The sequence below is a fragment of the Symsagittifera roscoffensis genome, chromosome 10 (genome assembly GCF_963678635.1).
Source record: "Symsagittifera roscoffensis chromosome 10, txSymRosc1.1, whole genome shotgun sequence".
NCBI lineage: Eukaryota > Metazoa > Xenacoelomorpha > Acoela > Convolutidae > Symsagittifera > Symsagittifera roscoffensis.
In genome coordinates this window covers 824,635-836,661 of record NC_087071.1, presented here as the reverse complement: position 1 = coordinate 836,661, position 12,027 = coordinate 824,635, and the positions used below count along the sequence as shown (strand labels likewise).

Here is a 12,027-nt window from a genome sequence, read left to right as displayed (position 1 = left end):
AAAAATGTTTATTTTGGGCGATTTCTGATTCTAGTTTTAGGACAGTTGAATGCTACGTTATGTTCTGTTTCCCAATCAAGTGTTTGAATTTTACCTTTGTTTTTAGAAGTGGGCGTAGAGCAGCAGCAGTTTGAGCTAAAGCTAAGTCTGGGATGTAACGAGTGAGCTGGTCTGTTAGACCCATCAAATTTTTTAATGGCTTGAACGTTTTAGGAGGAGCATATTATTTTATTACCTGTTTTCCTGATGAGTGGTTTAGTACCCTCACTATTTATGTTGTAACCATTCAACCTGTTCACATGCAAACTTACATTTGTCAAGCGAGATTACTAGGTTTTCTTCGTCTAGTTTTTGTAAGACAAGGTATAGTTTTTCTTTATAGAGCTCTAGTGACCGTTTGGTCAAAACTTATATGTCGCCTAAGTAGGCGTACGTGTTCTTGCAGTTCGTTAGTGTCAGGTCTATTGCTTTCTGAAATTCTGCAGGCATATCCGTTTAGCTGCAGAATCCCGCCTGGAATTGATAAGTTCTCTAGCTTGATTATCCAACTGGATTTTTTGCGAGTATGCGCAATGTTGTCTAATAGAAGGTCGATGTTTGGCATCTAATATTTGTTCTTGTGAATAAAATTGTTAATCTTCTGAGAAACTAGTGCCAATTTGACTGTTGGATCCTTCTTCACTGTTATAACGATTGGAATGATAAACTGTTTGTCTGAATATTTATTCAGTTTTACGATGAGTTTTCGATTGATTAGTTTGTTCAGTTCTTTCTCGATCCCTTCCTGTAAGTGGGTCGGAATTCGTCGTCCTTTTTGTTTAATTAGAAATGTAGACCTTTATAATATGTGTTCGCATCACTTGATTTTTTTTTATTTCCCGATCCTTATGCAGTGTTGTTTGAAATTTTATTTTACCCATTGTTTTATTTCGGGATTTGAGTCTTCGGTTTTCTGTATGCTCAACATCTGCTACTGCTACGATTTTTCTTGTATTAATTTTATAACACTTATTGATAAGAGGTTTTTTCCTATTATGTTTGCTTTCTGGTCGTCCATTAAAATTAACGGAGCTGACTGTATTGTCCATCCCCCGGATTCTATCGCAATAATCAATTTTCCCTTAGGAAGGACGAACACACTATTGTAATGTGTCAGATTTCATGCTGCCTCCTCCGGTGGGATATTTTTGAATATTGATTTATCGTTTTTTCGTAGATGTTGCGCCGAATGACATTGGACTTCCTGAGTCCGCAATGGCAAACATTGCCTCCGTTTTTGTTTTCAGTTTAACTATATGTCCGTTTAAATTTTGCTCGGCTAGCTTTGCCGAACTTTTCATTTCAAAAACCTCGGATATTACCATTAACGAGAAATTGATTTATGGGAACTCTTCTAATCCGTTTGTAGAAGTGAAATCAGCGAATGCTACTGGATAATTTTCTTCCGCCTCCTTGGTGTTTTCACTTTTTTCCTGTCATCTTCGTCTCTTTCCCGCAGATAGTTGCCATTTGTAGACCTACATACTTTTGCAATGTCCAAGTTTTGCTTATTTCGTATAAACTTAATCTTTTAGGTGAGTTGGTCTGAACTGTCTTCCGCACTTGTAGCATTCTTTTTATTGTACGTTATTAGGGTTTTGGTAACCCCTCGTATTCTGTGTTCGACATTTTCTTCTTCTTCAGGCTTTCGCCTCATCGGAAGCATTCCGTCTCCCCCTGCATCTACTCGTGTGTCGGGCCATATTGGTTGCTGAGTGCTCTTGGTTGCATTCGTTACCGATCCTGGTTGCTGGTGTGTAGATCCTGGCCTCTTCAGCCGATTCCGGGTTACACGAACTCACGTGAATTTTATAGGAGCCTTCAATTTTTTACGTTTTGTCACTACGATTGCATTTAAAAAGGTGCGTTGCCTCAGTGTGTATTCGTTTCATCTAAATTTTCAGTCCACCAACTGATTTGCACAGCTCTCCACAATTACCACACTGAAGATTTGTCCTGGGTAATTCAGTTTTCCACCTTTTCGTCTTCGTTGAAAAAAAATTGCCATTTGGCGTTCTCTTTTTTCCAAATGTTCAATCCGCTTGGTTATCCATTTTTTCAGTCCATTGCTGTTTTGGTTGCTTCACTCTAGTTTATCCCCGCCTCTTTCATAAGCTTCCTCCAGCTGAAAAAAATTGCCCTTGTATCCCGGACGTTTCTTGATATTTTCCAGGCTGTTTAGCCACCCCAATAACGCCACCTTTACTGTTCGTTCATTTTTCATTCTCAGTATGTGGCCTATCCGTTCAAGGGTATGTTTCTCTATTTTCCACCTTATAGATTTGATATCGAACAAGTTGCGGATGTCCTGCATGTTTACTTCCTCAGCCTGCATTTGTTATAAAATTGGTACTTCTTTGTTGCTCTAGAGGTACCGGTTTTTTTTGTCAAGATTGTAAGCTCTAACTTAGCTATTATACCAGGGACGAGTTGCGCAATTTGGGTCGTCTCATTTTTCCTCTCCTAGTTTCTGATTTCCCTTCGTCAAAGTCTTTTATCATGATTGTTTGTTGTGCGGGGTTTTCATGACCGTTTCTGCCCCTTTTTTTCCAATGCTGTACGCTGTCCGGGATGGAGACATAGACTTTTATTTTGGTCCTCTTTATTCGGGAGTTCGTTTGACATCTTGGGGTCCCGCGCGGGGCCGACGCAGGTTGTTAATCTCCTCGTCTTACCCTCCAATGTCTCCTGGTCGAGGTGGGGCCAGGGAGCTGGTTCCCTTCTTTTCCTTGTCTTTTTTCTGTTTGTTTCTTTCGGCTCCTGCTCGGGGATGTCGCGGTAATGATTTACCCTCGTCTTAACCTCCAGAAACTCTCTGCCGGGATTGAGCGGATCAGAACTACTGCATCTTGAACACTCAAAAGCATAACTGTTGGCTGCAGCTAAGTGTTGGATATTTTTGCGTGACAGGCCGCTGCATCCTTGATGTATCCATTGTTCACGCCATTGCATTTACTCTATTACTTGTTACTCTTTTGTTGCATACTCCGCAAAGCGTCGGCCCTGGATTTTGTTCCACGTTCAAAATTTGCTGACCCAGATGGGCGAGTCCCGAGTCAGCAACGAAAAACCCGACCACTTTCGAAGCTTGGGAGGTTCTCGCCATAAATTTGTGGTAAGTGGCTCCAACTGGTTGGTTCTTCACCGCTCTGTTGGCCTCTGGGCCTTTGAGTGCTCGCCGTTCCCGGTTCGTACCCCTACGTTACAGTGACCCTTGTGTGTCTTTGGCCGCACAGAGGTGAACCGTGTAATCCCGCTTGCCCCACTCGGAGGGTACACACGAGCAAGCCGTGCGACATTTTGTCGTCGTATGAATCCGCGTCGTTGATCATTTTGGTGGTGAAATTGTCCGCCTTGTCCTTGAGTTGTATGTACCCATCGGTTTTTGTTTCGTTGTTGATGTTATAGGTGTTCTGAACGGGTTCAATTTCATAGTTCTGATGAGATCTATTCCTGTTTCTCGTCAAATGACATGTTCATATGCGTCTTGTGAGCTTCAAGTTTCGGCCACTAATTCCTCTGCTATTTTTTCATTGTTCATGTTCGCTGTTAACATATCTCTGACCAACTCGTCTTCCCTGTCTGCTCGTGACGAAAGTTCCGCCAAATCCGCGTGGAACTGTTCAAGTGATTCGTTCTTCTTTTGTTTTCTGCAAATGAAGTTGTACTTCTCGAACGCGATGATTCGGGTAGTGATAAAGATACCTTCTAGAATTGTCATTAGTTCTCTCGTCGATGCTGCCTGTATGTCTAAGCTCGGATTCTTTTGTTGCACTTGGCGGTGGCCTTCTGCGCCTGAGCATAAGAAGAGGTAACTGCGTACTTTTGGGTCCGCTTCATCCCACGGGAATGAGTTTCACGATACACTTTTTTTTCGTGCATTTAGACAATTATTTTCACAACACTCTTTTCTCTTTGTTTCGTACTTCTCGGTTTTCTTTTGGGCCTCCGTCTCACTCGTGATTTCTACTTCGTATATAGGCTCTGTTGTTTCTACTAAAGGCGGTTTGGTTCGCAGTAAGTTTCTGACTTCGATGCCGTCCTTCGCAAATACTGCCATTTCTAATCTGGCCGCCCACTTTGACTATTCTAGTGGCGGATCTTTGGTACAAGGTCAAGTACAAGGTCAACTGGCCCACATAATTTACTCAGCGCAGTGAGTGTATAAATATGAACATAAATACTTCAGATAACTATGTTTGCCAATCCGTTCCGGATGACACACCCAATATGTCCAACCGGTGCCACTGAATCCGACAGAAACCACTAATGATCACTTACGGCTACACCCTTATCACTATTTGCCCCAATAAAAAATAAAAAAACTAATTTAATCATATCAAATAATTCATCTTAAATGTTTGTATCCAGGAGCTGCAAGAAGCCAGCAGCACAGACGAGACGGGAATAGATTGTTTCGCGATTGAACAAGTGTAAAAGAAGGTACACGTTGAGTTGGCACAAATGAATGGGCATAAGTTTGAGAGGCAGGACATATGTGTTTTACCTGCAGTGTGTGCTGCTCAGTCTGTTCACACAGGAGTTGTCTGTTGTGAGTGTGCTGTTCCTGCTCTGCCCTCAACTGACTCACTTCAACTCTCATTGCCCTCACTTCACTCTCCCTCTCACTCAACTCACTCGCACACACAGACAGCTGTCGTTCCAACTCACTGTTCCTACACAACACAACACAACACAGACTAACACAACACAACACAACACAGACTAACACAGAGAGCAGCAGAAAAAACACAGACAGAGTCAATTAAAAAGAAATTTAATTCAACTAAATTAGGTTGATGTTAAAAAAAATTAAAAGAAATTTTGGATTTCAGATTACATTGAGGTTCAAAATCTGACTGGAAAGTAGTTTCGTTAAAACATTCAAAACAAAATATCCAGACAGAAAAAGAACCATATTCCTCATCGTAATTTCAGGTTCTTCGAGGCAAGCTTACACGCAGGGTTCGTTATTTACAGCCTTCGAGAATACCTAACAGTTGTTAACGTTAAGCCTTTAAGCCGAAGCCAAACTAGATCGGTAAAATGTACATTAAGAAACACCATCTACAAAAACTTCATAAGTTTGCCTTGAATCACATTCAATTTGAGAAATCCAATCCAAAAACACAAACGACAGCGTTGAATTCACATTCAAAAAAAACACTGAGCGCCAACTAAGCCGACAAATCTCGAGTAGACAATCGATGAACCGAAACAAAATATCATAAAATATTTTGATCTACTAATTTTTGCAACTAGAAGACCCCCCCCCCCCCCCCCAAAAAAAAAAAACAAAGCATAAAAATCATTTTTGCCCTTAAAACGACGCAGCACGAAGTGATTAAGCCAATATCACCTTTGCCAGAAACATGGAAGCCGAACAAAATTATGACCAAAACAAACGGGAAAAAGAAAGTAAAACAAAGAAATCATACAAATCAGAGGTGACAATTTTACAATTTACAGAAACAAATCAAGACGCTTTTCATTGCCAGCAAAACTTGCTTCAACCAGAAGAAAACTGCATGATTTGGAAAGTAAACCGACAAAAAAAGCTTCTTAAACTTGTCCCAAAAATTAATAAAAAACAAGGATAGCCGATTACTGTGCAAGTAGCAAATATTGTTGCGAGCAGTCTTATAAAACACATTTTTTTTTCAAATTAATGTCGTTTTTTTCCGAAATGGTGTGATAAAAGGAGCTGAAAAACGAGCAAATTCGACATTCATAGAAAATCAGCAAACTCAAAAACAAAGATGTTTTTTTTTAAAAAAAGATGACTAGAAAAACGAAAAAATATATATCAAAAAAAATTCTTCCAATTTTGCAGTTTTTGAGTTTTTTCATTTTTTGGTTCCAAAAAAAAGTAAAAATACTGAAAAAATCTACCATTAACCAAGCAAAACTAAGTTTTTACGTTTTAAGTTTTCAAGTTATTAAAATAGCTATTGTAAGCCTGCTCGCTCGTTTTATTCGCTCGAACTAAGATGAAAAACCAAAAACTTCAAACCTGTTTTTCACGACACCGAGATTTTTTTTAAAAATCATTCTTGTTCAAATCCCGACTGTAAGGGCTTTAATATAATATATCACTCAACTCTCTCCGATGGTTGTTTGTGGCAGGGTCACCACCTCAGCCGAGAAAAAAAAGTGACCTGTTCTTTTTATTCATTAAATAGCTATAGCATCCTAGTTGCCTCAAAAAAAAGATTTTTTGAACAAATTTTATTGGACTACTCATGAAGGCAACAGTAAGATGTTAAAAAAACTTTTAAAATGTTTAAAAAACACAAAAAAGTGACTTTGAGTGACTTTCGACAAAAAAGTGAGAAAAATGACTAGTAACTTTAAAAGTGACCAAGTGGTCACCCTGGTTTGTGGGAGCTGAAAAACAAAAAAAGCAAAAAAAAACACACCTGAATACAAAGTTCTCCCCTTTTTTCAAATGGTCGAACCCATAACCTTGGTTGTCCCAAGCACGAAAGTTACTTCCTTAATAAGCTGGCCGTTTCGCTACTTCAAATTTGACATACTATAGTGAGTCGAGCAAAAGAGTCAGTGATTTTGGTAAAACTAAATTGAACATATGACAAATTCAAAAATTTTACGAGAGTGGCACAACACCAGCCCGGGTTTTGCTGTTGTTTTTCTTGGCGCAATGATATCAGACATCACTTTTTACAATCCATTCCGCATTTCAAAAGCTTACCTTCGATTTGACATAAGCTTCTAAGATTTAAAAACATCAAAGTGAAAATCTTTGAGAATACCGTTGCTAAAAATTGAAAAAAAAATACAGTAACTCAGGAATGTTGAAAAAGAGGTAAGCGAAGAGTGGCTTCGCATACTCAATTACTTTACGCTAGACGAAAGAATCAGCATTAAATTATTATACAGAACCAAGTGGTTAAAATTAAGGCAAGCATCTTTCGAAGCTTCAAACTTGATGAAAAATAACTCAAAAGACAACATTGGTCACCAAAGGTACGAACACAAACAGTTTCGAAATCATCATTTATTACAAAAACGTTCAATGTTGGAGAAAATCAGTATCAAGACTCAATTCACTTTGATTTAAGGCGCAAAAAAAAACTTTGGAAGGACATGTTAAATTCTGATGCTCTTCTATCAAGTGGATCCGAATAAACAGACTCTTGTTTTCTGATGAGTGGCTTGAATTGGAGGGAAGACATGGAATAGACTAGACTGACCTGTCTAAGAGACTCTTGCCAATGAGGGCTGCCATATGAAGAGAGTCTTCGTAACTGCTGTCCAGAGAAGACTCGCTCTCGTATCCCTCACACACTTCATGTGAATGATCCAACTCATTAGTTTCAGTTTCCCCTTTCCCTCCCTCTCCTTCTGTCTCCCATCTGTTGTCGAACGAGTTCCATCTTTCCTCGCCTAATCATTGAAACTGATTCAAATGATGGAGACGACAAAATTTCTCCCTAGATTTCACTTCATGACGTTGATTGTAAAACGTCGTCACATGTCGGCTCCTTGTGTGTGAACACTTTCACAACTTGAGTGAAAAAATACCGACAACAACGATTCAGTCGACTGCACAATTTAGTTTAACTGCTAAACTTTCCATAAAACCAAATTCAGATTGATGGCAACTACGTTTATACGAAATCACCCTCTTAGTAAGAATTAAGAGCCGACTCCCTCTCCTGATAAAACAGACTGAGATAATTAAGGGACGACAATCGAAACCTTTTTCCAAAGCTACACAATTTAGTTTCTTATGATGGTAAAAAGTACTCGATTGAGATGATTATGTTGAAAATAAAAATAAAAAGATACTACAGGCTGACTTTAGGGCGTTTTTTTAAATATTATGCTGCTTCTGATAAACTCTAATAAAAGCAAATTGATTTCTTTCATTCAATTTGGTTGGAATGATTTAAGCTGCCGCCTAACTGTTTAATAGTACGAAATACATCGCGTGTTAATTATCCTAATTTGAAATATAGTGATGAAGGAACAAACGAATGATCAGACCACTTCGAACCTTCCCAGACCAAAATCCCACTCCAAAACAAGAGAAAAGATGGACGAGATCGCCTAGCTGCTATCTTAAGTGAAGAACTTACGACGGCTTTAAGCGAAACACTATTTGACGCCATACAAATAGCCATCCCAGGAAATATTGATGACCCAAAAGGAAGCAAGACTGAAGGAATCTATCGAAGAGATGATCAAACAAGCGGCGAAGGTGTACACTAATTTATCAAACGAGTTCAAAAAGCGGCCGACTCAGATCCAGAGGGGAATGCACCCTTAATCAGGAACTGAATTATTGCACTTTTGGTATGATGGGGGAGAGAACGTACGAATACATACAATTCTTCTATAATAACAATACTAGACAAATATCCGAACCGAACGTAATATCTGCTAAAAAAAATCGTTAATGTATCCAGAAGTTTGGAGTGCGGAGAAATGGGAGCGAATGAGCAAACCATTCTGGAACAACAAGTGCACGAGGCCAGCAAAAACTGCATGCAAGCCAGGAAGACTTCGGACAGACAGAAGACCTAAGAGTGAGTGCCCAAAAAATGCGGCAAAGGATCTAACATTGGGCTTTTTGTTCGGATTGTACGAAAGCAAACATTAATTCATTTATCCTATATAGAATTTTAGCTGATGGCTGCACCAGATTTAATGCCTCATTGCAACTGCTCGGTTTTCGAAAACGTTGTTGCATTAAATGCTTTTCAAAACTCCGGAAATAGTTTATTCTAGGGAAAATTCGGTAAAAAAATTAACCGTGCTCGAGTTGCATTATTTATATGAACTATTGAAGCTTCCAGGAAAATTTTACCATGTAGGAGTTGTTTAGATATCATTACTTGTAGTTTCTACAGAGATCGATAGCTGGTTCACATGCAGGTATTACTTAAAATGTTTGTTTCTTTTTTGAAACTCAGTAAAAACGATCAGAAAGACCTGCAAAACTATTTTGCTCGCAAAGACCAAGCTTCAAAGAATTCTCTGGTTGCTCTTTTTTGAATGAATAAGAGGTGCTTCGATAGGTACACGAACTGAAATATCTTTACGTTCCAGCAAATGACGAAACTTATCAAGCAGTGAAGACATAGCCAACTGACAGTTCAAAAAGAGTCATGAACGCAAAAAAAACTAATTAAAAAAAATCAGCTTTTGAAGTTCCATGTAAAAATTATATGGCCTTAAAAATATCTCAGTTTCTACAACAAATTATGCTTCACACTTTTTTGATCAAATTAGCCCAATTTGAGAAAACTGGATCAAAAGATAAAATTTTTGTTTCGCTGGGTATCTGATAAATAAATTCTACTTTCGAAACTAGAAATAAAATCTCGACAAAGCAGAAATGAGCGTGAACAAAATTTAATATTTTCTCCTGAAAAAAAATAAACAAATCATCAAGACCTATATAAGAGTACTGCCTACGTTCATTGCTCTTAACAACTAACAGCCACTGTTCCGTGTTTTTCAAAGCATCTTTCTTACCATTGGCGGTTATGGCTGTGCTGGTGGCGTGATTGTGTCGACGTCGTCCATTTGTTCCATTCAGATCGAATCGGTTGCTGAATGCTCCCACATGTTCCAAACAACTGCCACTACTGTTGCTTCTGCTGCTGTTCATCTGTTGCTGTTGTTGTTGTTGCTGTTGTTCGGCTGAGGACTCTAAGGAAGTTTGGTGTGCTTGGTGAGAATAAACTACTTCATTTGGACTGCTGCTGCTGCTAGAGTGCAGTGACAACAAGTGTGTTTTGCTCTGCAGTCCAACAACTTCAGCTTCTTTGCTGTGGTCCAACAAAACAGACAAGGCATGTTCCATACTCATCTAATACATTCACATTACTGAAAGGGCCAATGCTTAATCACACACACAATTAGAGGATGGAAGAACAAGGTCGGTTAAAACACGTATAAACACAATTTGATACATTTAGAAACTGGATACAGCAAAAAAAATCTAATATGCGGCAACTAAGCCGACAGAACATAAGCAAACAAATATTAAGCTCTGATGCGAACACAGGAGTGTGCCAGAGATGGTTGAAAACTTGAACTCAATATGAGCCAAGAGAGCTAGCGATCCTGTAAAAACAAGTTAACCCTAAAAAAGACTATATCCCGATATGATAACGCTTGGTAATTTACAACTAGAGAATATCTTTTTTCTAGCACAGTACCTCAGAAGAGTACGATACATTACTTAAGAAATAAGCGAAGAGTGGCTCAGCGTCAATTATTAGCCAGGAAGGAAACTAGTTATATTTTGAGTATATGTTGTCTGCTTGTCTGTGGTTCGGTGCAAAGATATAACTCTGCGAAAATCAAATTAGAGGTAAAACACTTCCAGTTAGAGAACAAAGCCAACAGAAAAAAATAGATGACCTTAAATCTTTAAACTTCTACAACAATTTAAGGTTGGAGCTTTGAAAAAAAAAACATAGCCAATCGAAGATTGGAAAAGAGTAATGAATGCAAATAAACATTGAAAAAATTTGACTTTGCTGAAAAAAATCTCAACTTTCGAATTTCAATGAAACAAATAGATGCCCTTTAAGCTCTTTGAACTTCTAGAACAATTTATGACTAGCATTTTTCTGATAACATCAAACCAACTTGAGAAAACTAGATCAATAGGTAAAACTGTCAATCCTCTGGAAAACTAAACTTTAAATTCCACTTTTGAAACTAGAAATTATTCTTATTTTTTTTTCGCGCCATTTCCACGTTCGTATTTGAAGTAAGCTATTTACGTCACTTTCAGCAGACCAATTTCTATTAAACTCAAAAAGTGCATATATGCCTAAGTGCATTCATTTATGCAAGATTGTATATGAATGCACATCTGTAGTTATTTTTAGACTTCTGGAAAAAAAATACAATAGAAAAAAAATACAAAAAAACTATCAATTGGTGGCTCTTTTCCATTTTCCACCCCCATTTGATTCTTTTCGAAAACTCACTTCACAAGTGTTTAAATTTAAATTCAAGAATCTAATCCACAATAACAAGTGTCAGCGTGCACAACTGAATAGTTTGCTACAACAATTTTCACATGCAAATTGCCACATGAAAATTTTCTCCATTGATATTTTCACCAAATTGTAATTTCTCGAGGGGGTGGGAAACTGGAAAAAAAGCCCAGTTGGAATAACTTCTTTCAAAAATCTGAAAACTGAAATCCATTTTTGAACCTAGATGTCGATCGCGCAAAATCAAACTTGAGCCTGAAGAAATTATGAGACTTTTCCCAAAAATAGATAAACATAGCCAATTGACAATTGAACAAGAGTAAGGAAGGCAAGAAAGCAAAAATTCCACGATAATTTATGATTGACACTTTTTTGATTAAAATAAATCAACTTGAAAAACTGGATCAAAAGGCAAGTTTTTTTAATCCGCTGGGAAATCTATATAATGAATTACACTTTGGAAACTGGCAGTCTTTCAAGTTTTTCTTGACCTTTACACTTTTGCTGTTCGCGAGTGGAGTTTGCTTAGTACCTTAAAAAGAAATCAGGTCAAACCACGAAAAATCAAAATTGAACGCGAACAAATTTTATGACTTTTTCTTGAAAAAAAAAACAGAAAACATCACCAAGACTATATAATAGTACTCACTGCGTTCATCACTCTCAAGAAAACATGACCTGTACAAGAATTTTCACTGCGATGATGTTCAATGTTCAATGACAATTTTGAAAACCAAAAAACACTCTGAAATGTCTACTTCGTTCACTGAAACGTGAACACACGGCTCTTTTCCCGTTTCCCACCCCCGTAAAAATAAAAAAAATGTTCACCTGTTCACGCTGACACTTTTTGATGCAGTATGTAACAACAACAGTGGGAGGGGAACTGGAAAAAAGCCAGACATTCAATAGCAAGACTCAACTTCATTCAATGCATGAAAGAACTGCGATTTCAAACGGATATTTTTGTGGAGAAAATCGAATAGCCTTGAGATAATAAATT

At 38.0% G+C, this 12,027-nt stretch overlaps 1 protein-coding gene across 3 annotated transcripts in view; it reads right to left on the bottom strand.

Moving 5' to 3' along the window:
* LOC134855180 (uncharacterized) overlaps positions 1–12,027 on the bottom strand; it is a 92,045-nt gene that overhangs the window by 11,132 nt on the left and 68,886 nt on the right. For 2 of the 3 annotated variants that reach the window (XM_063871608.1, XM_063871610.1), the window contains exons 2-4: positions 9,544–9,895; positions 7,254–7,446; positions 4,547–4,715 (exon numbers count right to left, since the gene is read on the bottom strand). In XM_063871608.1, the coding sequence (XP_063727678.1) occupies positions 4,547–4,715; positions 7,254–7,446; positions 9,544–9,880 (699 nt within the window). In that variant the 5' untranslated portion in view covers positions 9,881–9,895. Of the gene's footprint in view, positions 1–4,546; positions 4,716–7,253; positions 7,447–9,543; positions 9,900–12,027 lie in introns of all 3 variants that reach the window. The other variant, XM_063871609.1, reaches the window with a different exon arrangement.